We start from the raw sequence: 26,490 nt of genomic DNA on the forward strand, positions 1-26,490 counted from the left end.
GTCTGCAGACGAGACGAGGAGTTAACCAGGTCTCCCGCCAGCAGATCACCTGGGGCGTGAGCTGCCTGCTGATGGAAGCTGAGGTGGAGGGAGACCCTGTCCTCAAGGCACAGTGAGCTCAGCAGAGGCAGGGAAGAGGCAGGGAAGGCAGAGATCGTGGAAGGAGGCAGAGCCGCCCAGACAGAAACAAAGGCAGCCGTGTGTGTGCTCTCACAAGCGGGGATTTACACCTTACTACAAACAAAGGAGCTGCTTGTTCCCTAAAGGTAGAGACCAGGCAAAAGAGGCTGAAAAAATACAACATCTAGGAGGAAACAGATATAGAGGAAGCCGGGGGATATTTAAAGTATGATACAAAATATTACATGTTAACATTAGTCAGAGCCCACAGAAACGGGGGCAATGAGATGGTGCGAGACAGTTGGAAACCAAGAAGAAATAATGTCAGTGACACATGGAAAACAAATGAAGGCAAGAGGGAAGACGTCAGTCATGGGGATGAGAGAGTCTGGGTGGGGGAGTGGCCCCCTGTCAAGTGCCACCAGCTGTAGGCCCCAGCTGTGGGGCAGTGATTAGCAAGGTGACTGTTGGCAGCAGCCTGACAGCTCTGGTGCATGGAAAAGCACGGGGCTACCAGGGGGCAAGTGTGATGAAGTCCAGTGCTGAGCTTGGGACGGAGGGGACCATGCATGGAGCCATGGACCCTGTGCACGTCTGCTCACATGAGCCCCCCAGCCTTGAGCCCCCTTTCAGGCTAAATCTCGAAAGGATCCCAATATCTAATGAGACAGAGATCCTCACTTCTTCCCTCCAGGGACGCACTTAATGAATCAGCTCATTGGCCACCTGCGACCTGAGCACCATCCGGGACTGCCCCGCCCCCACCCCAGTCTCTCCAGACCCCGCCAGAGCTCAGCCGGTCAAGGAGCCCCGGAGACAATTTCCCTTCTTTTTCATTCTTATTGTCTGCATTATCTGGCTCCAAGGAGCCCCAGTAGAGGAAAGGGAGGGGGCAGAGGGTCTAAGTACAAGCTGGTGGAAGGATGGGGGAATAGGGACCCACCCACATGATCAAACGTCTGCGAAGTCTCTTGTCATATTATTAGTGGGCAAAGAGGCTGAGGGTGAGAGGAAGCTAACTTTGGAGAGAGTTCTGGAAAGGTTTGGGAGAAGCAAGGTCCTCTTCAAGGGTTCTTCAGTCTCCAACCCCACAGCCCATCAGGGGGTTCAGACTCGAGATTCCCCCCACAAAGGTGGGCAGGTGGGGGTGGGGCCGGTGCCCATTCAGGAGGAAGAAACTGCTGCACCTCCTCATTGTACAGTCACCTCCAGGCAGCGACTCCCCTTCTTCTTGCAGCTCAGCTTGCCAGTCCCACCACCCCCAGGGCCCTGGATGACCTTGACCGTCAAGCTGCCCTCCTTGAACTTCACTGAGAACCTGGAGCAGGAACAGATAGAAAGGCAAAGCTAGCGCCCTCGTCCCCGCACCCCTATTCCTGTTTTTTCACAGTGGCTTCCCCTCTCCTGCTTGAGGCAAGTACATTCCCCCCTCCTAATCCCCAGCCCCCTATGCCAGCAGACTCGAGGCCACAGAGAACTTGGGTGGCCCTGACCTGACACAGTACGCTCCACTTTCTGACAGGCCAAATTTTCCCGGTCACAGTGACCACCAGCTTGGTCGTCTGCCCCAAGCCATCCCTCACCCCCGGCTCACGGCCTTACTCCTCAGTCACGGTGACCGGAAGCTGTATCTGCGTGGCATCCAGCGTAGCCCGGTATATTTTGGTCAGCAGTTCAATCACATGTTCACTGACCAGCAGGAAGTCCCCCTTGGAGCCCACAGAGGAGATCTTAGGGAGGGGAGAAAACAGCAGGGAAGGGATTCATTTTTTCTCCTAGGAGCAGCCTGGGAGATATCAAAGTGAGAGGTCTGGTCCCCCTCGCCTCCACCTCGGCCTGGCCCTGTTATGCCCACTGTCTTTTCTAGGCTGGGCTCGGCCCCCACTCAGCTCTGATACCTCGCTCAGATGCAAGCTTAAAAGCCCATCCTTGAAGCTGGTGACCGACACCCTGGCCAAACTGTTTAGCGGGATGACAGTCTTGGCCTGAGGATTCTTGGTGTCTGTGATGATCACATGCCCCTTGGTCAGGAGGAGGATTCGAGAGGAAGTCTAGGGACAGAAGAGGAAAAGGTGAGGGAAGGTGGCAATTAGTCCTCATCCTTCCGGTGACCAGCCAGGGCTCTGGATCAGGCTGCGGGGTTGGGGGAGGGGGGTCAGGGTGTGGGCATTCACCTTGCCATTGCCCCGATTGACCTTCATCACAGTCTCAGCCATCAGAATAGGCCCTTCTTCCCCACCCTTCAGCTTCTGTAGCTTGGGGTTTCTTTGCAGCCCGATGTAGTCACCGTGAAATGGAATAGGGACACTGAGAACACACAGAAAGCATGCAGTAGAGACAAGGTCCTTACCTCGGACCCCCAACGTCCTTGCACCTCCCCCACGGAGTTCCCATCTCAGTCCTCCCGTCTCCATCCCCTATCTTCCAGCGTATCCGCTGTCTCAGTGGCTCTTAGATGTCATCCAGGACCAACATCAGCATCTCCTAGAACCTGGTTAGAAAGGCAAATTCTCCGGCCCCTCCCTAGACCTCCTAAATGAGAAACTCTGAGGAGGGCACGCAGCCATCTGGCTGTTATCCAGCCTACCAGGTGACTCTGATGCATACTGAAGTTTGAGGACTACAGCATTATCCTTCCTGGGGAAGCTTCTCTTTGCTCTTGATGAAGCTGCACAGGGTCTGGGAGGTCCTCACCTCTGGGGGTATGAAGCCTTTTTGCCCTTGAACAGCTCGCTGGCACAGAGCTTCTCCCTCAGGACCTCCACCTGCTTCAGGGACAGCTGATCCCGGAATTTCTTGCACTGTGATGGGGGAGGGGAAGGAGCTAAGGTCATGGAGGAAGAGAGCAGGGCTGGGGTGTGAGGTGGGGCGAACACTGAGAGACAGGTAAGGAGAGGGGCAGGGACTGGAAAGAGACGGAGTTGAAAGGACAGGGAGCAGACACTTTGGAGAGGGCTGGAGGAGCACTGGGGAGGGCGGAGCTGTGGGGTGCTGGGGCAGGGAATGGAAACTATCACATTCAAGCCCCAGGAGGGCGGTGCACCCAGCGCACAGCCTCAGGCATAGTCCCAGACAGGCGCACACGAGTATTCCTGAATAGAACACTGCTAAGTGAAGCAAGCCAGATGAAAGGACAAATGTGGTGTGATTTCATGTATATGAAGTACCTAGAATAGTCAAATTCATAGAGACAAAGAGTAGATGATGGGTTCCAGGGACTGAGCAGGTGGAGGAACAGAGGGTTTTCCCTTAACATGTACAGAGTTTCAGTCTGAGATGATGAAAAAAAAGTATGGAGATGGATGGTGGTGATGGTCACACAGCAATGTGAATGCCCTTAATGCCACTGAACTGTATATTTTAAAATGGTTAAAATGGGAACTTCCCCAGTGGTCCGGTAGTTGACTGCACCTTCCAGTGCAGGAGGCTCCGGTTGGATCCCTGGTCAGGAAACTAAGATCCCACATGCTGTGGGGTGTGACCAAAAGAATTTTTTTATTGGTTAAAGTGGTAAATATTATGTGTTACCACCATAAACAAAAAAGTTTTTGGAGTGGAAGAGGGAGGCAGAAGAGGAAAATCAGAGGAAGGAGAAGAGAAAAAAGACGAAGAGTTGCCCGGGGGCCAGGAGAGCTGCCCAGGCCCCACTCACCTTCCATTGGTGGAAGAGCCTCTGGAGCTCGTGGCTGGCTGTGTTGAAGTACTTGTAAGGGGCAGATGGCCACTTTTTGTCCAAGACGCTGGGAGAAGGCAAATTGTTCTTCAGCCCCAGTAGGAATTTCTGTACCTGGGTTGGGAACAAGGGGGTTGGGAGTGGGATGATGAGGAGACCTCCTGATAGGTAAACTTGCACCCAGATCCTGCCCCTTCAACGAGGAAGACCACCACAGGGAGAAGCAGCAAGTGGAGCTGAGGAGGTGGAAGCGAGTCCACTCCCCCTCTCTTTCAGTGTGAATGTAGGCTTGAGGCTGGGCGGCAGGAGCATGAATGGGAGATGGAAGGGAGAGATGGGTTAGATCCAAGCAGATACCTTCTAACCATTTTAGGGAGGTAGGAGGAGCCAATATGAAAACTGGCCTTAATATCTTGCTCCCGCAGTTTCCTATTCTCAAGACTCTGAACTGTTTACAGGTGGCTGCCCCATTGTGTTAGCTATTGGACAGGTACCAAATCTTCCCTCCTCTCTGCTCAGTCAAGCCCAACACTGCAACCTGGCAGCATCCTGGTTGTATTGCCTCTAGGACTCTGTTCAAAGTCCTCTACTTATAATCCAACCTCATGTCATGGGATCCCCTATGTTACCCTGGCACACTAACCAGACTGGACTCCTTGCCCTGCCCTCTGCCCAGCCCATGTATTACCACTCTCTGCCTTAGCTAATGCTGCTCTCAGCTCAACTCTGCCAACCCAGATTCTACTTATCCTTTGAGACGGAGCTCAAAGCCCTCCCAGATTCCCTGGGACAGGGTGTCTCTCCTTTGAAGTCCCTTAGTACTTTGTCTAGACTTCTGGTTTTTGTGCTACTGTTATCTGCATGGTAATCTTTCCCCTCTTCTATAGGGCAAGTCTTAGGGAGTCAGGATCCCAGGTCCTGGGTGTTTTCACCATTCAACATCATTGAGAATCTGCTCTGTGCTGATACTGTTCTAAGTATGGGGACACAGCAGTCAACAGAGTGAACAAAGTCTCTTCTCACTGAGTTTATGTCCTACTGGGACTGGAGAAGGAGACAGCCCACAAGCAAATAAACACAGAACACAACATTAAAGAATTCTGTGCGCTATGATACAAAAAAAGTGGACTTGAGACAGGAATGAGAGGTAGCATATTCCAGACACAGAAGGAAAGCTAGTGCGACTGGCCTAAGCTGAGTGAGAGGAGAGAAGATCAGAAAATTGGTTGGCCAAAGACAGATCATAAAGGGCCTTGTAGGCTGTGATAGCGAATGGCTTTTATGTGGAGTGAAACAGAACACCATTAGAGAGTTTTATAAGAAGAGTAACATAATCTGACTTAAGAGTTTACATTTTAATTTGTTTAATTTTTAAAATGTAATACAATTTATTTTCCTCTTTTGAAAATTTTTTAATTTGCATGGAAGTTGAAAAAAGATTACAGTGAGCATCTGAATAATATATACTTCTTAACTAATTCACATACTGAGAGTACCTTACCCTATCTTTGCACTCCCTCTAACACACACTTATATTCAAATGCACATAAATATATAAATACACACATATGTACAAATCTTGGGTACTATAGCATCCTAAAGTAGGTCACAGTTATCATGACATTTTCTCCTGAAACTGGCACACACTTCAAGTGTGTGCTTATCCCAGCTCTTACCACACACCAGCTGTGAAATGTTCATGTTGAACTCTTGTGACCCCATGGACTGTGACCTGCCAGGCTCCTCTGTCCATGTGATTCTCCAGGCAAGAATACTGGAGTGGGTTGCCATTTCCTTCTACAGGGGATCTCCCCAACCCAGGGATCGAACCCAGATCTTTTGCATTGCAAGCAGTTATTTAATTGACTGAGCTACGAGGATAGCCCCCTCTCTGGGCCTTAGTTTTTAACAACAAAATGGGTTTATTTTAAAGGAACATATACTCTGAATGGGCTTCCCAGGTGGCGCTAGTGGCAAGAACCCACCTGCCAATTCAGGAAACATAAAAGATACAGGTTCAAACCCTGGGTCAGGAAGATCCCCTGGAGGAGGGCATAGCCCACTCCAGTATTCTTGCCTGGAGAATCCCATGGACCGAGGAGCCTGGTGGGCTACAGTCCATAGGGATGCAAAGAGCCGGACACGACTGAAGTGACTTAGCATGCATACTTTGAATAAAAATTCTCTGGGCGTGTTTAACTAACCTAGGTGAGAAAACCAAGTGAAAGTGAAAGTCGGTTGGTCATTTCCCACTCTCTGTGACCCCATGGCCTATACAGTCCATGGAATTCTCCAGGCCAGAATACTGGAGTGGGTAGCCTTTCCCTTCTCCAGGGGATCTTCAGGTGCTGTTTAATTGTAAATAGATTGATATAAGATTGGACCAATACTTGATATGTACAATTTTAGTATGTAAGGTTTTTGTGCTTTAAAAAAAAGTTCAATAAATTAATTAATCAAAAACAGAATAAAATGGGGGAAATGTGAGGACCTACCTCACAGGATTGTTGAAACCATTCAAATTAATGCTTGTAAAGGGCTTAGCATATAGTTAAGTGATCAAAAAAAAAAAAAAAGTAGGTATTAGCACTAGTAGCATTAGCTAAGTAGGTAATAGTATAGGCAAGGTAATGGCCTAGTCAGAAACACTGGGGCAATCAGTGCCCAATGGCCCCCTTCGAGCAGAATTCCATTGTGGGTTTGATTTACTGAAATGCTGGTTTAAACCCAGCAGCTCCTGTGGTGACATTCTGCAGATGCCTGATAATACGCAGGTGAGAGTGAAGGTAGATGAGAGGTCAATCACGTGATAAGAGCAAAATCAGATTGCAGGCTCAGGTGTGCAGCAGGAAAGCACGTACTCTGGTGAGGCAGACATGCTGGAGCCTGCCTGAGAAGAGCCCGGCACCAGAAGAGGCCCAGAAGGAAGACGACGGAGCTTCCCTGAGAGAGGGCGGAGGACACAGTGAAGACTCAGGGAGGCAAGGAGGAGGCCCAGAGCCCCCATCCCTCACCTCAGCCAAGGGAACAGAGAGGAGCACCAGTGACTGCATCTCAAGTCTCTGTGAGCAATGTCAGTAAGAGTCCTCACAACCGTCAATGACCAAAGCAACCGAGGTCAGTTCAGAGTCACTCCAGTCCTCTGTCCAAAATTGCCTGCTCTTCTCTCTGGTATTTCCCAAGGTCTCACCGGAAGTCCTGCTCCCCCCATCTGGTTTCCCTCCAACACTTCTCAGAAGCACCATTACTGTTGGAGATATGTCTCTGGCAATCACCCCTCTCTGTCCCCATTTTCCTCTCACGGGAAACTGTTCATAGTTTGAACCTCCAGGCCTGCTCCTGACTTCTTCCTGCTTACCCCGACCTGAGTCTTCTTGAACCAAGATCTTTCCTGAGGTTCACTTCCAGCCTCACCTGCTACAGTGTCTGAAGAGATAGAAGGAAGATACCATTCCTCCATCATCACCCCCTCAACCCTAAAATGAATTTTGGGAGGTTGGGTTACTTAATCCTGTGTGTGTCCTCTCTGCTCTTCCATGAGGCTCAGACTCTTCAACTCTCATTAACCACCCGGCCCCAGTCTCTTCTCCAGCCGGTTCACCATGGACTAGTCAGTGGATGTGCTGGGGCCCCTTCCTGCCACAGGTTGCTGCAGTGTCCATTCACGCCAAAACATGCTCTGATTCTGTTCCTGGATCCTAGGCACTGGGGCCCTCCTCCTACAGCCCTATCCCCTGACAGACAGAGGAGGGGCTTCCCAGGGGGCTCAGTGGTAAAGAATCCACCTGCCAAGCAGGAGACTCAGGTTCGATCCCTGGGTCAGGAAGATCCCCTGGAGAAGGAAATAGCAAGCCACTCCAGTAAACTTGCCTGGGAAATCCCATGGACAGAGGAGCCTAGTGGGCTATATAGTCCACGGGGTTGCAAAGAGTCAGACAGGACTTAGCGAGTAAACAGCAGCAGCAGCAGCAGACAGAGGAGACTCTTGGGGAAAAACTTCAGATTACCTCATCTTGAGCCCCACACACTTCCTCTTCCCAACCTGTCCCTCCCTCCTCAATGCCCTGTTTCCTTCCTCAACCCCCACCACTTACCATGCTCTTGTAGATGAAATTTGACAAGATGAGGGCAGCCCCTGACCGGAAGTACTTTCGATAATTCTTTCGGGCCTGGCAGGGACAAACAAGAAAGGAGCCAAAGTAAAGATAGTGAGTTCTACCTGGAAGATAGAAGATAGGTTGAGAAGAGGTTCTATTCTTCAATCACACAAAGAACAGAGTAAGGTAAAGAGCTGAGACTCTTAACTGGAGGGAGAGAGTGAAGTCACACAAGTGGGAGGACACTCAGAGCAGAAGGCAGAGCTAAGTCAGGAACACACCCAGGTATGTGGTCAGATCTCCCCAAGATGCATCCATGTTCCCGGACACACACAGAGCAGACCCAGAAACACACCCAGACACAGATGTGCGGTCACACAGAGATGTGTCCTGGATTGGGGCAGGATCTGCTCTCTGCTACTCTTCCCCTGCCACCCCTGGGCTTCCCAGGGGGCGCTAGTGGTAAAGAACTCGCCTGCCAATGCAGGAGACATTGTGGTTTCAGCCCCTGGGTCAGGAAGATCCCCTGGAGAAGGGCATGGCAACCCACTTGAGGATTCTTACCTGGAGAATCCCCATGGAGAGAGGAGCCTGGTGGGCTACAGTCCATAGAGTCTTAAGGAGTCGAACATGACTCAGTGACTTGGCACACACACATTCTTCCCCCCACCCCAGCAGTAGCTGGCACAGAGAGCCATGTGTGGGGATGAAACCCCTCTCTGCTCCCTATTACCTTCCACCCTCTCACAAAAGCCTGGATCAACAACGCTGATGCCTTCATCTTCCCGTAGCGTTTCTTTTGCTGTAGAAACAATGAGCCTGTTAGAGAAACTCCACCTCCCAAACCACCTCTCTACTTCCTGCTCTCATGTCAGAGTGAGGGGGATAGAACTTCAGGGATAACTGGTACCATGTTGCCCCGAAACCAGGAGGCTATGACGATCTGACTCTTGCGCAGCAGCTGGTAGTGGGTGCGGCAGCGCCAGCCTCGGTATGTCTTCTGTATGAGCGTGGCTAACTGCTGGAGTCGAAGGCGCCTCTGCTCTTCCAAGTAGAAGAGCTGTGGAGGGGTGCAGGGGGGCACAGAGAGGCTGGCCTAGGGGGAGCCCATGGCACCAATGGCTTCCCAGCCAGTGTTTTATTCAATCATGCCTTTGTCCTCTTAGTTTCCTCATCTGTGCATCCATTCACTTAATTATCCACACATCCATGAGTCCTAACTCTTGAGCAGGCACTGCGCTAGGACTTGGACACTTAGACCGATGACTCTCAAGGAGCCCTGCTTCAGGCAGAGGTGCTCAGACTGGCAAGGCAAGCACACCTAACTTCTGGGGCCCAGGGCAGGCAGGCTGGGGCCTCAAGGGGTCAGTTCCCAGGGATACAACCCCTGCAGAAAGACGTCCTCACCCACTATCCCTTCCAGGTTCTAGAAGCTCCCCTCACCCAGCCTCTCACTCAGGTGGGCTCTCCAACTCTCCCACTGTCCAGCCCCACCAAACACAAGTGCCCCCTGCAACTCACAGTCTTGGGGCTTCTGATGAAGATCTTTGTCTTCCCAAAGGCCAGCTCCTCTGAGGACATGCTCAGCTCCCCCAGGACCTTCTCGACCCCCTCCCTGCCGAGTCAGGTGAAGAAAGCTGTCCAGGGGCATCCCAGGGGAGGGGCCTCTCCCAGTTTTCCTCTACCTCTTCTAAGAAGGGAGAAGAGCTCAGGGCTCAATAGACTTCAGAGCCTCTGAAAAGTCCTTGTTCAATTCATGCCCCCCAGTAGCCATTCGCCAAACTCTAGCAACGCCCATGGCACTGCTGAGGGGTCTCCTCCCCACAGGTTCCTTGCACTGCCCCTCCCTGCCCCCCAGTCTCCCACTGAATCTTACTGGTCTCCACCATTCCAGCGTGGCCAAGTGCTCCGGCTCAGCAATCGGTACCTTTCCAGGAAGGACCCGTAGGCCTGGCGGTAGGCGTAGCCTGCCCATCGCACCCGCACGTTCTCCAGCAGCCCCAGGTACTGAGCCTGGACATTTACCAGCTCAAAAGAGAAGTGACCTCGCTGCTGCTGCTCATTGGGCTTTATACACCTGATGAGAGGTAGGGCAAGGCCCAGGCTGCAGGAGCTCCACCCTCGCCAGTGTCACCCATCCTAGTCTCTACACCCCTCATGCTTGTGCTGTTACTTCAGTCGTGTCTGACTCTTTGCAACCCCATGGACTGTGGCCCACCAGCCTCCTCTGTCCATGGGATTCTCCAGGCAAGAATACTGGAGTGGGTTGCCATGCCCTTCTCCAGGGGATCTTCCTGGCCTAGGGATCGAACCCGCATTTCTTGCATCTCCTGCATTAGCAGGTGGGTACTTTACCATTAGTGCCACCTGGGAAGCCCACACTCCTTAGCTGAAAAATTCCAGAGAAAGCAGATACTCTAGCCTTCCCGGTTTCACTCAGTAGAGCATGGTCGCTACCTGACCACACTGTTCTCCCCCTTACAGGACATTTGGCTGCTCGTGGGCTCTGTTTTCCATGAGGAAAGGGTTTCTGGTACCCTTATTCCAAGGAGCCCCCCTCCCTGCATGGACATGTTCTATCATGCATGGACCCTGTGCGTGTCATCGCAAAAGCAGCATGTTCCCCTATGTGCCCAGCATGTCACCTGATGTAGTTGGGGTTCTTGGAATATAGGTTCTTCATGAGAGTGGTCACAGAACTCTTGAACTGGGCCCCAGCAGTTGGGGGGCGTTTGAGAGATGCCTGTTTTGGATCACCCTCAGGAAACAAGGACCGAAGGAGCGGGTGTCGGGCCTTCCACATGGCCTGGGACAAGTCTCGGAAGAGCAGGTCATTGTTCTTGTCAATGAAGCTGTTCACATTGTAGGTCACCTGTACAGGGACAGCACTTGGTCTGGAGCATCCGCCATACTGTCGTGCACTTGGCCCTCCCAGTCTCACTGTGAAGCGTTCCTGGTTCCCATCCTCCCCCAGTGCCTCCCCCCATTGTCTTCAGTCTGTGCCCAGACCCTAATCTTCACCACCCAGGCCTATCACATCACCTTGCCTGCATAGTGGCAGATGCGGAAGCAGCTGAGGCCCATGCTATGGTCATACTGGTGCTGGGCGTTCTGGGTGACTTTGCTCTCATAGTGGCTGTGCTTGGAGAAGAGCTGGTTCAGCTTTGCTAGGAAGGTGGAATCACTGACCACCCCAGGCCGCAGGCACTCCTCATCCAGCATGGCCAGGATGCCTCGCTGATTCTGGCCAGGGGAAGAAAAACAGCCCAACCTAGACCTTGCCCTTCAAGATGTCCACACCTCACTGCCGCCCCTCTGCCCCCTCATCCTTTGCCCTCCTTACCATTCTTATCAAGTAAGGTGGGAGGGGAAGAGAGAGACAGGGGAAGGGTGTTGAAGCAGTCTGGAGCGGGAGGTCCCAGAGGTAAGAGAAGAACTTACATGCTCAATGAGGTTACAGATAATGCCATTATCAAAGTATTCCACCTTCACCCACGGTATGCCCTGGCAAGGGGAGACAGGAAAAATTACATGCAGCAGGTCCAAGATGAGACTTCCAAGACCCCACCAGAACCAGGCCCCCTTTCATCCACCCCACCAAGGACCATCAGAAAGCCCTATAGTTCAGAGGGTCCCTGGTGTGGTTTCTATTATACCCTCATCCCTCCAGGGTTGATAGAGAATTTGTGGGGTGGGTGGACAGATGTCTGGGAGGACCCAGAGCAGTTGGGAGAGGGGGTGAGACAGTGTAGAGCGCCCTGGGGGTGCTGTAGATTAGGGAGGGAAAAGTAATATGTTCGGTAAAGACTGGGACAGGAATTACCCCACTGTGGAAGGGGGAAAGGATCCCTGAGTATGTGGAAGAGCAAATCGCTATACCACTCTGGCAACAAACCATAGAACAAAAGCACTTAAGTAAACCAAAGGCTTATTATCAAACAACAAAGCTGATTTGACACATCTTCAAAGACCTGCATCAGTGATACTCAAACTCAAGCATTCATCCCAGTCACTGAGAGGGCTTGTTAAAACACAGGCCTCTGGGTCTCAGCCCGTTTCTGACTCGGCAGGCCTGGGACAGGGCCTGTGAACTTATCTTTCTCATATGTTCCCAGGGGCCACTGCTGCTGCTGGCTCAGGACTACACTTTCAGAACCACTGATCCATGTGATACATTGGGGCTGTATAATTTGTTTCTTAAAAAGCAAGAATGGTATAGAAGCAGAGGATCGAAAGACCATGAATCGGTCATTTAGAGATTTGCTGGGCATCAGGCCTACAGACAGGCCCTGACCACCCAAGGGCCAGACCTCCCCAGTTCAGGCCACTCCCAGGTATGGTTGTGGAACACAAGCCTTTCTCCTCTTCTTCCCTCACAGGTCTTTAGGGAATACAGAGTGGAATTAAGTAAAGTTGCCCTCCCGCTTCATCCACCAGATACCTCTTCCAACTGGTTAAATGAGTGAGGATATCCTTACAATCCTAGGCAGCTGTAGAGAAGCATCTTTATGAACTGATATAGAAAGGTCTCTTGTTGACTGGTAAAAGCAAGATGCAGAATGGAGTATATTTGTGGCCGCTTGAATAAATATTGTGGGGAAATGTATTTACAGATTTGCTGTGGAAGGAGGCTGACTTCAGTTGCCTCTGGATGGGAGGGAGAACTAAAAGGGGGTGGGAGGAAGACTTTTCTTTATACACCTTTTTAAGCTTTTTGAATCTGGAAGCATGGGTGCAATTTATCTACTTGATAATATAAGTTCTTAAAGTCAAAACATAGAAAATTTGTTTAAAAACCTTTGAGTCGTGACCACATTGCCTGAGATGCTGCCACAGCAGGTTCCTGGGTTCACAAGGAACATCCCTGGGAGGGCTTTGATGAGTGAGACACAGCCATTCACACTTTGGAGTGAATTAGCTCCATCAGAGAGCTTTTCTAACACTTAGCCACAGAAAAATGGGGACCAGGGGAAGGAGTGTGGAAATTTTGAGCCACAGGGCACTTATGATGAGGAAGTCTGGGATCAGAGTGCTACAAAAGACGACAGCGACATCAGTCCAGCCTGGAGGAGACAAAGGATTCTGATGTCAGAGAAGGGCACCAAAAGGGATGGGTAGGGTGGCAAGGCCAGGAGAAATGCCCCTTCTAAATGCGGCTCACAGGCTGCCCTGGGCCAAGCACAGCTGTCACTTCACTTCTGTCAGGACTCTTTCCACTCCCACCCCTGACACCCTTCCATCAATCTGCCCCCTTCCTCCCCTGGCCTGTAGTGGAAGGGTGGGGGATCTGGGGGTGGAGAGCAGAGAGTTAGGGCTTCTTGGTAATGCTGGCATATTCAACTGTGCAAGGGAAACTTTCTGTCCTTAGTGTTCCCATCTGGGGACAATTGAGAGGAAATCGTGACAAAAGAGAAAAAGGTCTGGCATATGCCTTACATCATCTGAGAGAAAGGCAAGCAGAAAGGCTTTGTTTACCTCTCTCTTATATTCTTCTTGCTCCTCTTTCAGTGTCATCTCTATGAACACCTGCTGTAGCTTCTCATTGCAGTAGTTGATCACAAATTGCTCAAAGCTATTATCCTGAGGTGGGTACACAGGTTAGAGAGAGAGAGAGACCAGCTCAGCACAAAATGCTTCCTCCATCTCAGCCTGACCTCCCCTCTCCCATACCCCGCTTCAAGATCGCCACCCCTCACCCCCAGGAAGCAGGGTGCTAAGGTTGCTGGAGCTCTCTCACCTCTAATATTTCAAAGCCATAAATATCCAGAACCCCCATGACCTTCCTCTTCTCCCCAGTACCCACCTGAAGAGGAGGAAAAGATACATCTGAGGACCAGCCCTCTGCACATGTGGCTAGGCCCCTCTGGATGGATGAGAGTGAAGCAGGGGGCAGACAGCACTTGAGTGAACTTGACCATGCTAGAGAGGAATTGGGGTGATTTCATGCTCCCTTTTCCTCTGTAGGCTGAAGGACCAGCCAAGAGGGAGGAAAGGAGGGAAGGGAAGATGCAAATAGATTCCAAGAAAATGCTCCCATGGCACAAAGTAGAAAAACATTAAAATCCCAGGAAAATAACCATCCCTTATATGTGTAGACCATTTTACAAAAAAAATCCTAAGATCATGTTTCATTAATCTGTATATCCCTATAAGGTGTGATGATTCCCTTTCTACAGATGAAAAAAACCAAACTTCAAAAGAGCTAAGAGACTTCCCTGGTCCAGGGGTTAAGACTCCATGCTTCCACTGCAAGGCGTGCAGGTTCAATACCTGCTAGGGGCAGGAGGGTGGAGGGGAGAGCTGGAGGGGAGGGCCGGAGGGGACTAAAATCCCACATGCTGCACAGTGTAGCAAAAAAAAAAAAAAAAAACCAAACTGCCAAAAGAGTTAAGCATTTACCCAAATGTAGATTCAAATCCTATTTTACCCTGCTGCCTTCCAGTAATAGCTTCTAAATTGATGGCACTTTCACATATGTAATTTTTAAACAATAGCTCTATTTTGGCCTAGTTTGTACACCATGAAATTTACCCTTTAAATGTATACAATTCAGTGATGTGGTTGCTTTTTTTTAGTATATTCAAAAAGTGTACAACCATCACCACTAAATTCCAGAGTATTTTCATCACTCCCAAATGAAATACTGTACATGGACCCATTGGCAGTCACTCCCTATTCCTCTGGTAACCATGGACCTACTCCCCATCTGTATGGATTTGCCTATTCTGGACATTTTATGTAAATGGAATTACATAAAATGTAGCCTTTTGAGTCTGGCTTCTTTCACTCAACATGTTTCCAAACTTCATCCATGTTGAGCTTGTATTAGTACCTCATGCCTTTTCATAGCCACATAGTATACCACTGTATGGATACGCCACATTTTGTTTATCCATTCATCAGATCATGTGCATTTGGGTTGTGTCCACTTCTTGGCTGTTATGAATAATGCCCTATGAGCATTCACGCACAAGCTTTTATGTGGACATGTTTTCCATTCTCTTGGATATATACCTAGGAGCAGAATTCCTGGATTATATGCTAATCACATACACAGTTTTATCTGGTCATCACTGATGGTTTAGTTGTTAAGTCGTGTCTGACTCTTGCGACCCCATGGGCTGTAGCCTGCTAGGCTCCTCTGTCCGTAGGATTTTCCAGGCAAGAACACTGGAGTGGGTTGCCATTTCTTTCTCCAGGGGATCTTCCCTACCCAGGGATCAAACCCAGGCCTCCTGCACTGCAGGCAGATTCTTTACCGAATGAGCTACCAAGGAAGCACTAAATTTAGTGATCCTCACTAAATCCTGGGAAACACGTAAATGTTGGTGTCCATTTCCCAAATCAGGAAACTGAGGCTCAGAATCTTTGTGCAGCTGATAGAGAATCCAGATAGTTGAATTAAAAAAAAAAAAAGAGGTATTTCCAAAATAACACAGATTCAAAAATAAGTAGATAAAAGAAAACACGCTATCATTCTTCCTCTGTCCATCTCAGAACCCAAGGCACAGGGCAGGCAGAGGAGATCATTGAGGAAGGAGGGCAATCTCTCACCTTGATACTCTCGTTGATTCGATTCACTAACCAGTTGAAAAGGCGGCTGTAGATGTTCTTAGCCAGAGCATCCCGGGCATACTGAGCCTGCAGGGTGGGGCTGCTGGTTAGTGTGACTGCCACAGAACAGACTCAGCACCCCGCCTCCTCCCCGAGAGCCCCTCACCTGGACGACATTCAGTGCGGTGACCACATTTTCTTTGGCTGTTTCCATGGTTCTTGAGCACAAAGCTCTCTCTAGTTCCCCTGAATTCAAACCCACCAATTCCCCAATTTCTTGAACACCTGGGAGTGATGAGGAAATACAACATGGCCTGAGAGAGGGTTTACTGCCAGGGGAGGAGGGAGGGTTGATGCGTGCAACTGCTGGGGGTCTGCCGTTCCTGAGTCTTACTGGGAAAGTCCTTACAGCCCATCCAGAATGTGGCCTTGGAGGAACATCTGGGGAGGAGGAGGAGAGAAGGGAGATCTTGACACTTTGTGTGTATCATCTCCTTTAATATGAGAATCTCCTGAAATGTGTGTAATTATCCCCATTTTTGCAAAGAATCCACTGAGAATTCAGAGAGTCCCAGAACCAAGGTCTATGAAACATCCACACTTCATTCAGGGTGTTCTGAATGAGTATGTTTGGAGAGGAACTTCTGAGCAGGCAGAGGGGGACTTAATCAGAGTGAAGTCTATTATGCTGAAGCTGCTGCTGCTGCTAAGTTGCTTCAGTCGTGTCCAACTCTGTGCAACCCCATAGACGGCAGCCCACCAAGCTCCCCCGTCCCTGGGATTCTCCAGGCAAGAACAGTGGAGTGGGTTGCCATTTCCTTCTCCAATGCATGAAAGTGAAAAGTGAAAGTGAAGTCGCTCAGTTGTGTCCAACCCTCAGCGACCCCATGGACTACAGCCTACCAGGCTCCTCCATCCATGGGATTTTCCAGGCAAGAATACTGGAGTGGGGTGCCATTGCCTTCTCCGATTATGCTGAAGACAGTGGGAGAACAGAAATTGCAGTAGGAGATTCAGGGAGCTGGTTGGGTGCAGACCTCTCCCATCACGGATGCCACTTGCTGGTACCCCATTGGCCTGGAACTCGTTGACCAGTTCCACATTCCCCAGCTTCAGCACCAGGGCCGCCACCTCTAGCACCTGCCGAATCTCCTCCTCAGAGAAGCCGATCACAGTCATTGCACTCTAGGGAAGAAAGGAGAATCGGAAGCCAAACTTCAGGCCAGTCCAATGCCTGCCTCCCTTCCCAAAGCCAACACCTGGACTCAGGGCATGGCCTAATGGCCCATCCTGGGTACCCACCTGGAGGACCTTGAAGTTGGCATCATCATCCATGCCATCCACACTGGACGTGTCCGGGTTCAGGTAGGCATAGCCACCTGTGTCCCGCTCAAGCTTCAGGGCCTCTGCAAGGACCAGCATGAGGGGAAAGGGTCAGTACACGGGCTCTCTGAGTCCTCCAACCTTGACCCTCATGGCCCTTGCTCTAGGTTGGTTCATTCATTTATTCAGAGGAGCTGTTTTTGTTTTAGGTTCTCCCTGTGTTTTCTTTGTGTTGGGATCATTAATTCTTATGATTATAGACTACTTTTTTAAGTTGTATCTAGGGTTTGCAAGTGAAAGTCACTCAGTCATGTCCAACTCTTCACAACCCCATGGACTACACAGCCCATGGAATTCTCCAGGCCAGAATACTGGAGTGGGTAGCCTTTCCCTTCTCCAGTGGATCTTCCCAACCCAGGAATCGAACCAGGGTCTCCTGCATTGCAGGTGGATTCTTTACCAGCTGAGCTATCAGGGAAGTGGGTATTCATAATCCTTGAGGTTTTCCCCAACTTTTATGAAAGAAAAGCCTCATTCTACTCTTCTCTCCACCCTCAGGGTTCTAAATAATAAAACCAGAAAAGCAAACCTTCTATGCTGCTCAGTTCTCAGTGGTTCTGGGAGAACAAAGGCGAGGAAAGAAGGGTGAGCACCTATCTCCCACCCACCCCCAGCCTCCACACATTGCCCATTGCCCAGGTTGGGGCATTCATTATTTGTTCACAAAACACCAACCAAGTGGCAGACACTATGTTCCCCAAACCAGACCCCCTTTTGGAAGGTTTTCTCAGATTGGGGCTAAGCCAAATGGCTCTCCTGTGTTCCACATGGTGCATCCCTACACCAGACTACATCTCATGGATTAGGTTTTGGGTTTTTTTCCTGTTCCTCTTACCAATGAACAGGTTGTGTGTCGGGACTGTGTTTTTCATCTTCATATTCTGTGTGCCTGACTGGCATGCAAGAACTTTCTTTTAATAAATGAATCAAGGGAACGGACAAAGCCATTCACTGAGATGGGAAAGAATGAGTTAATCATAGAGCTTGAATAGTATCAGTTATCTGTTACTCAAAAGATCTGAGAATTAGAGAGTGACTCTCAAAGTAGAGTTTAATGGCAGCTTCCCCTGAGACAAAAATTTTGAAACAGGAGGCTGATAAAGAGGGGTGTCTGGAAGGAGAATGAGTCAGAAAGGCCCTGGGATGATGACACCAGGAAGGGAGGCCCCACCCAGCCTCAAACCAATGAGCAAGAATCAGCCAGAGCAAGACTCCAGTGTCTGATTCAGACAAATTGAATATAATCAAGACTATTAAACCAGGAGGGAAGATGATACCTGTGGGGGCTCTTAAACCATAGAGATCTCCAGGAGGGTGAAAGGAGGCAGGCACAAGTCCAGCACAGAATAACCAGAAATCAAAGCCATAAGTTCTTAGGCATGAGATATCCACAGTGCCCACAGCCAGAGGTGGAATTTAGAGAGGAAAGTCTGGCAGGGCTTAAAGTCCCATCAGACCCTGCAGTAAGGCCCAGCCAGCATCCAGGCTGAGATGGTCTCTTCCCTAAGAAAAAGCATGGTGCTCCACGACTTCTGCACCTATAGCCAACTGCACAGCATATTGGCAACAGCCACACTGCACTGTGATGTATCTGCTCACATATCTGCCATCCCTAGAAGAAGACTTCTTCAAGGACAAGGCCCATGTCTTACTCAACTCTGTATCCATAGAAGCTGGCAGGATGGTCAAGCATAGTAGATGTTCAAGAGGTGTTTGATGGATGAATGAATGGAACCTCCATAGAACTATCCAAGAAGAAAAAAACCAAGGACAAGGTCATGGGGGAGACAGATACAGACCCAAAACAACTTCAGCTAGAGCTCATTGGAAGTTCTTAAATACTTATAACATCCTGTCCGAGCTCCTGCTGAGCTGTGGATAAAGTCCCTTAAATTAAAGGTAGAAAAGCATGGCAGATGGAAATAAGTGTTGTTTTTGAAGCCAGCTTGGGGGAAAAGAGGAGATTTAGTAGCTAAATCATGTCTGACTCTCTGCGACCCCTTGGATTGTAGCCTGCTGGGCTCTTCTGCCATGCGGTTTCCCAGGCAAGAACACTGGAGTGGATTGTCCTTTCCTTCTCCAGGGAATCTTCCTGACCCAGGGACTGAACCTCTGTTTTTTGCATCTCCTGCATTGGCAGGCAGGTTCTGTACCACTAGTGCCACCCAAGAAGCCAGGACGGGTCATGGTGGAGTGTTCTGACAAAATGTGGTCCACTGGAGAAGGGAATGGCAAACAACTTCAGCATTCGTGCCTTGAGAACCCCATGAATAGTATGAAAAGGGAAAAAGATATGAAATTGAAAGATGAACTCCCCAGGTCGGTAGGTACCCAATACGCTACTGGAGAAGAGTGGAGAAATAACTCCAGAAAGAATGAAGAGATGAACCCAAAACAAAAACAACACCCAGTTGTTGATGTGCTGGTGATAGAAGTAAAGTCCAATGCTGTAAAAAGCAATCTTGCATAGAAATCTGAAATGTTAGGTCCATGAATCAAGGTAAATTAGAAGTGGTCAAACAGGAGATGGCAAGAGTAAACATCAACATTTTATGAATCAGTAAACTAAAATGGACTGGAATGGGTGAATTTAACTCAGATGACCATTATATCTACTACTGTGGGCAAGAATTTCTTAGAAGAAATGGAGTAGCCCTCATAGTCAACAAAAGAGTCTGAAATGCAGTTCTTGGGTTCAATCTCAAAAACAACAGAATGATCTCTGTTCGTTTCCAAGGCAAACCATTTGATATCACAGTAATCCAAGTCTATGCCCCAACCAGTAAAACTGAAGAAGCTGAAGTTGAATGGTTCTATGAAGACTTTCTAGAACTAACACCCAAAAAAGATGTTATTTTCATTATAAGGGACTGGAATGCAAAAGTAGGAAGTCAAGAGATACTTGGAGTAACAGGCAAATTTGGCCTTGGAGTACAGAATGAAGCAGGGAAAAGGCTAATAGAGTTTTGCCAAGAGAAATCACTGGTCATAGAAAATACCCTCTTCCAACAACACAAGAGAAGACTCTACACATGGACATCACCAGATGGTCAACACCGAAATCAGATTGATTATATTCTTTGCAGCCAAAGATGGAGAAGCTCTATACAGTCAGCAGAAACAAAACTGGGAGCTGACTGTGGCTCAGATCATAAACTTCTTATTCCCAAATTCAGACTTATATTGAAGAAAGTAGGGAAAACCACTAGACCATTCAGGTATGACCTAAATCAAATCCCTTATGATTATGCAGTGGAAGTGAGAAATAGATTCAAGGGATTAGATCTGATAGACAGAATTCCTGAAGAACTATGGATGGAGGTTCGTGACATTGTATAGGAGGCAGTGATCAAGACCATCCCCAAGAAAAACAAATGCAAAAAGGCAAAATGCTTTTCTGAAGAGGCCTTACAAATAGCTGAGAAAAGAAGAGAAGCTAAAGGCAAAGGAGAAAAGGAAAGATATACCCCTTTGAATGCAGAGTTCCAAAGAATAGCAAGGAGAGATCAGAAAGCCTTCCTCAGTGATAGATGCAAAGCAATAGAGGAAAACAGTGGAATAGGAAAGACTAGATATCTCTTTGAGAAAATCAGAGATACCAAGGGAACATTTCATGCAAAGATGGGCACAATAAAGGACAGAAATGATATGGACCTAACAGAAGCAGAAGATATTAAGAGGTGGCAAGAATACACAGAAGAACTATACAAAAAAGATCTTCATGACCCAGATAACCACAATGGTGTGATCACCCACCTAGAGGCAGACATCCTGGAATGTGAAGTCAAGTGGGCCTTAGGAAGCATCACTATGAACAAAGCTAGTGGAGGTGATGGAATTCCAGTTGAGCCATTTCAAATCCTAAAAGATGATGCTGTGAAAGTGCTTCACTCAATATGCCAGCAAATTTGGAAAACTCAGCAGTGGCCACAGGACTGGAAAAGGTCAGTTTTCATTTCAATTGCAAAGAAAGGCAATGCCAAAGAATATTCAAACTACCACACAATTGCACTCATCTCACACACTAGCAAAGTAACGTCCAAAATTCTCCAAGCCAGGCCTCAACAGTATGTGAACCATGAACTTCCAGATGTTCAAGCTGAATTTAGAAAAGGCTGAGGAACCAGAGATCAAATTGCCAACATCTGCTGGATCATCGAAAAGAAAGAGAGTTCCGGAAAAGCATCTACTTCTGCTTTATTTTCTACGTCAAAGCCTTTGACTATGTGGATCACAACAAAGTGCAGAAAATTCTTCAAGTGATGGGAATACCAGACCACCTTACCTGACTCCTGAGAAATCTGTATGCAGGTCAAGAAGCAATAGTTCTAACAGTTAGAACAACTAAAACAGACTGGTTCCAAATCAGGAAAGGAGTATGTCAAAGCTGTATATTGTCACCCTGTTTATTTAACTTATATGCAGAGTACATCATGCGCAATGCCAGACTGGATGAAGCACAAGCTGGAATCAAGATTGCTGGGAGAAATGTCAATAACCTCAGATACACAGATGACAACACCCTTACGGCAGAAAGTGAAGAAGTACTAAAGAGTCTCTTGATGAAAGTGAAACAGGAGAGTGAAAAAGTTGGCCTAAAACTCAACATTCAGAAAACTAAGATCATGGCATCTGGTCCCATCACTTTAAGACAAATAGATGAGGAAATAATGGAAACAGTGAGACTTTATTTTGGGGGGCTCTAAAATCACTGTGAATGGTGACTGCAGCCATGAAATTAAAAGATGCTTGCTCCTTGAAGAAAAGCTATGACCAACCTAGACAGTATATTAAAAAGCAGAGACATTACTTTGCCAACAAATGTCCATCTAGTTAAAGCTATGGTTTTTCCAGTAGTTATGTGTGGATGGGAGAATTGGACTATAAAGAAAGCTGAGTGCCAAAGAATTGATGCTTTTGAAATATGATGTTGCAGAACACTCTTGAGAGTACCTTGGACTGCAAGGAAATCAAAACAGTCAATCCTAAAGGAAATCAGTCCTGCATATTCTTTGGAAGGACTGATGCTGAAGCTGAAATTCCAATATTTTGGCCACCTCTTGCAAAGAACTGATTCTCTAGAAAAGACCCTGATGCTGGGAAAAATTGAAGGCAGGAGGAAAAGCGGACGACAGAGAATGGGATGATTGAATGGCATCACCGACTTGATGGACATGAGTTTGAGCAAGCTCTGGAAGTTGGTGAAGGAATGATAGGAAAAGCTGGAGTGCTGCAGTCCATGGGATAAAAGAGTCAGGCACTACTGAGTAACTGAACTGAATTGGGGAAAAAGGAATCAAGGTAGTTCAGAGAAGTAAGAGTGGTGAAGAGGTAAGAAGGCTTATTCCTAGACTAAAATCCCAGAAAAGGAAGAGAACACAGATGTCAAGGGATTTGTTCCCAACAGTAGGTGGGTGAGAATCAGGGTAGGATTGCCCTGAGAGTCAAGGGAAGATGGCTTTAGGGATCCAGAGGGGCCAGGGGTTCTGGGGCTTGAATGGAGGCTGAGGATGTTCTGCTGCATGTCAGGTGCTGGCACGTACTCAGTAGCTGTGCGTCTGCTCCCGCCAGGAGCTGATAGAAGATGTGGAAGTTCCTTTCTCCTTCAAGTTGCTTCACCACACGGGATTTCTCAAGCAGATCTGACAGAAAATTCGAAAATAATGTTCTGAGGCTCTGGGAGATACCACAACTTCCTTCTAATTCTGTCCTAATCCCTGGTGTCCCCAGTGGTTAGGAAGCCTGTTAGTCTAAGCTTCCTCCTTCCTACAGCAGTAGATTAGCAGAAAGGGACACCACGGGACATGCGGGAGAGGGGGTAAGTGGGACGGGAGACACGTACAGTTTGTGATGACTCCACCGAGGGGCGATCCCTTGAAGTCAAACTCAATGTCCATGTATTTTCCCTGCAGAGAACAGAGAGAGACTTGGCTTCCGCCTTTCCTCATCACCCTGTCCAGGAGGCATCTGGGCCATGTTCCTCCCTCTCAAGACCCCACACCCTCTTGTCCCAGGCCAAGGAGATGTTCACTCACAAATCGAGAGGAGTTGTTGTTGCGAATGGTCTTGGCGTTGCCAAAAGCTGTGGAGATGAGGGGAGAAGGAGTTAGGTGGCTGAGGGCAGAAGAAGGACTTCAGGGACAGGAAGGGGGAAGGTCCCCCAGCCATCAGGCCAGTCTCAGATTTTTCAGGCTGAACATGAACAGTGATCTCGGGAACACGGGGGATGATAGGGTGGGGGTGGGGATGGAGAGGACAGAGACTGGACTCCTCACCCTCCAGCACTGGGTTTGACTGAAGCAGTTGCTCCTTCACAGAGTTCACCTGCTCCCCTTTCCCGCAGACAGCAGCCACGTAAGACATCACTAGCTTACTCGCCTCTGCAAGAGAAACCCCCGCATGGGTCCCCACCACTGCCCTTACTCTCCCTCATTGCAGCACCTCACACCACTCAGAAAAACCCAGGAAGGAATTTCAGGGGTTGGGGGCAGGACTGGCTCTGTCTTGGAGAGAGACAGGGGGCAGTTCCAGCAGCAACCCCATGGCTTCCCTGTCCCCCCTCACCCGGCGCCTCACCCGTCTTCCCAGCTCCACTCTCGCCGGTAATGAGTATACACTGGTCTCGGTCCTGGTGCCTCAGTGACTGGTATGCCATATTTGCCAGTGCATAGCTTGCAGGGAGGAAGTGGGTGATGACTAGTGTGGGGTCAGTTCAAGACTCCATCTTTCACTCGATCCCCAGACTCATTCGCCCTCCCAACTTGGACCAGACCGTGGCAAACAACAGGCCTAGGAAGGGGCCTCCAAAGGGCCAAGGGAGGAAGGGGCAGCTGGAGAGCCTCCTTCAGGAGAAGCGATAGAGGAAATGAGGATGTCTCATCATGGCGAGCTGGGCCCTGCCACCTTCCCTTGGTCCCTCTACTCACATATGGGGCTTCAGCTCGTAGAAGGTATAGTCCCGGTATTTGGCAACAAACTCCAGGTCATAGATGGGCAGTTGTTGGTAGGGATTCACTGAGACCAACACGTTCCCAATGTAGGTCTGCAGTTGTGGGAGATGATGGAGTGAGCCAGGGTGGGTCTGGGAAAGGGCCGAGAACTCTCTAGCCACACATCCACAGCCGGGGGCACCCATGGGCACTCACATAAATCTCCTTCTTTTCATAGCGCAGCTGGAGGTTCCTGATCAGAGACTCCTGCTCCAGGGGTTCCAGGAGCACAAGGTCCTCTACCCCCACAGAACCTTCCAGAAGGGTCATGTCCAGAGGAGCTGTTGGTCCTGGGATCAGTTTGTTGGTGTCTGCTCAGCTTTCGCAGTCAGTAACTATTTAGGGGAGGAAGGCAGAAGGACCTAAGAGAGCCTTCCCCTCCCCCTAGTCCTGGCCCTGGAGAGAGCCCCTGGCCAGCTGCAAGAGGCCTCCAGACCAGCCCAAGCTAAGTGTGGAGATTGCAGGGAAGCGGGGGGTGGGAGGGCTCCTCTGCTCCCTGAACTAGGGTTGGTGGGAGTGAGGCGGGACCACCTGCCTCCAACCACCAGGGTAGAGAAGGGGCCCAGTAGGGGGAATATCCTTGTGCTGCAGGGGAGAGGGGTGGGGAGGAAAGGGAAGCAGAGCTCATGCCACAGCCATGAACCAGAGGCTCCCTGCCTCCAGCACTGAGGCCCTGGCCCAGGCCCAGTTTCCCTGACTCTGTGCCCCATCTCCCTCCCGACTCCTTGCCTTTCACAGCCCCTGTTTCCTCACCCGGCACACCCATACTCATTTCCAAAGTTGCTCCAAAGTTTTCCCTCCCCTCTCATTGTTACAGTGAGATTCAGTTTTTAAACGGGGCCTGGACAAGGTGATGAGCCCCAGGACAGAGGCAGGAGCTCCTCCGTTAAAGGCTGGAGTGCCCCAAAGAAAATGAAAATGAGATTTGTTTTCCCCAACAAGTAAGCAGTGGTCGGGAACTTTGGATGTGCCTCCACGTCTGTCCCTGTTTTTCTATCTCGATCCCCAACGTTTACATCCACGACCTTAAGCTTCTGGCACGGACTCTGACCCAGAGGGACACACCTAGCTTTTTAGTAACTGGTGGGGATGAGCAAGGAAGAGCAGAGTGGGAGAGGCTCAGCCCCACAGAGTAGGCACGTGGCAGGTGCTCCCTAAGGAGGAGACCCAACCCTCCTCAGCCTTTCCTGTGGGACTGAGCAGGCGGGGTGCCCTGGTGCAGGACAGAACTATTAGTACAATGGTCAGTGACACTCCCTAACAGGAATGAAACAGCCATATCCTCCCCTCCCGCATCGCTGAACCTGAGTGGGGGAAGGGAGGAGAGCCAGAAGAACAGTGGGGCAGAAAGGGAACAGAGGCTGCCTCCTCCCTCCACTCTGCCTCTCAAGCTCCAGGAAAAGTGAGCACTTATCACTTCCTGTAAAGACAACGGAGGGTGCTATGAGGATACTGATTACAGCAGCCAACAGCAATCAGGTGGTAAACACTCTGGGCCAGGCAGGCTCTCAAGACTTTACACACCCTCATCCAGCGCTCTTGCCTGGAAAATCCCACGGACGGAGGAGCCTGGTAGGCTGCAGTCCACGGGGTCGCACAGAGTCGGACACGACTGAAGTGACTTAGCAGCAGCAGCAGCATTCATTTGCTGCTTACAATATCTCCAGGATCAGATACTATCATTGCCCCACATTTTCTAGATTTGAGAAAAAGTTAAGATTTAAATAACTTGGCAGGCAAGGTAAGAAGCAGAAGCAGGGCTGGGAAGAAGGTATCTTTGGATTTAGATTTGAAAGGAATGAGAATAAGATTGGTTGGAGGCTGGGGGGCAGGGAAGAAGCCCCCACATAGCGCACCCTAAGATATGAACAGGTTAAGGGGGGACTCACCCCACGCTGGAACCAGGGTGTAACTTCAGTGTCAGAGAAATGGTAGCTGAAATCCTAGTGTGACAGGAAGGGGACATAGGAGTCCCAGGCCCCAAGGGTAGAGAGGCGTCCTCGTTAGTGGGAGCTGTCCATGGTGTCGGGAAAGACAGGAAAGATTCTGCCCTCTTCTAGCCCGTGTCCACGATTCTGACCTTCCTCTGTCCTGCCTCCTCCAGCCAGGGCTCCCTGTGCCAGTCAAGCCAGGCGAGGCAGAGATGGCTGCTCAGCACAAAGTCCGAGGCTGTTCCTGCTGAGGGTGTGGCTCGCTTAACCCTTCACAGGCCTGAAGCCCCAGAAGGAGATGCTTGGCCACATGAGAAAGCCCCTTCTAGGTAGGAAGGGGTATCTGGCTGGCCTGAGCTGAGGGGCTGAAGCAGAGTTCTGGCTCCATTGCCCCCCAAATTTGGAAATGAGGGCAAAAGGAACAGACTTTATTGTCAAGGAAAAGCTCTCTTGAAATCAGGAATTTTGTCAGGCTGTGGTGTCTTCTGACCAAAGAAATAGTACCTCCCTCACACCTACCCGTCTTATCTTATTGGGAGCCAGGGCGTATTGGTGACACTACTGGAGGAACAGACAGAAGCAGACAAAACCCCCAAGTCTCTCCATTTGCCTCCAAGGTAAGGATAACACCCAACATTGCATTTATTCAGTTTCAGTGAACCCCCACCTGTGTCATCTCATGGAATTACCCCACCCTGTGAAGTAGGCAGTGCAGAATTACTCCACCAAAAAGGAAAATTAGA

At 49.5% G+C, this 26,490-nt stretch overlaps 1 protein-coding gene across 1 annotated transcript; it reads right to left on the reverse strand.

Moving 5' to 3' along the window:
• Nucleotides 1-940: 940 nt before the first annotated feature.
• MYO1A (myosin IA) lies at nt 941-25,978 on the reverse strand. The gene is made up of 28 exons (XM_040233005.1): nt 25,706-25,978; nt 23,973-24,151; nt 23,754-23,869; nt 23,404-23,498; nt 23,103-23,207; nt 22,863-22,909; nt 22,670-22,733; nt 22,371-22,469; nt 16,747-16,850; nt 16,482-16,629; nt 15,611-15,729; nt 15,445-15,531; nt 13,628-13,693; nt 13,366-13,470; nt 11,332-11,394; nt 10,933-11,133; nt 10,536-10,762; nt 9,767-9,967; nt 9,412-9,505; nt 8,801-8,950; nt 8,624-8,692; nt 7,888-7,962; nt 3,773-3,907; nt 2,815-2,921; nt 2,295-2,427; nt 2,019-2,171; nt 1,723-1,850; nt 941-1,438 (listed from the first exon to the last, which is right to left on the reverse strand). Exons 2-28 carry the CDS (start codon nt 24,084-24,086, stop codon nt 1,312-1,314), a joined length of 3,132 nt encoding a protein of 1,043 aa, XP_040088939.1. The 5' UTR covers nt 24,087-24,151; nt 25,706-25,978; the 3' UTR covers nt 941-1,311.
• Nucleotides 25,979-26,490: the final 512 nt, after the last annotated feature.

Source organism: Oryx dammah, unplaced genomic scaffold (genome assembly GCF_014754425.2).
Source record: "Oryx dammah isolate SB20612 unplaced genomic scaffold, SCBI_Odam_1.1 HiC_scaffold_29, whole genome shotgun sequence".
In the NCBI taxonomy this organism is placed as follows: domain Eukaryota; kingdom Metazoa; phylum Chordata; class Mammalia; order Artiodactyla; family Bovidae; genus Oryx; species Oryx dammah.

Bases quoted from the DNA above. Each gene is read 5' to 3' on its own strand.
- MYO1A (XM_040233005.1), bottom strand. From the start codon at position 24,086: ATGACCCTTCTGGAAGGTTCTGTGGGGGTAGAGGACCTTGTGCTCCTG. The intron at 7,963-8,623 runs GTAATAGGGAGC...TGTCCCTGCCAG, and splicing joins CTTTTGTGAGAGGGTGGAAG to GCCCGAAAGAATTATCGAAA. The intron at 2,922-3,772 runs GTGAGTGGGGCC...CCCCCATCACAG, and splicing joins GGCTCTTCCACCAATGGAAG to TGCAAGAAATTCCGGGATCA.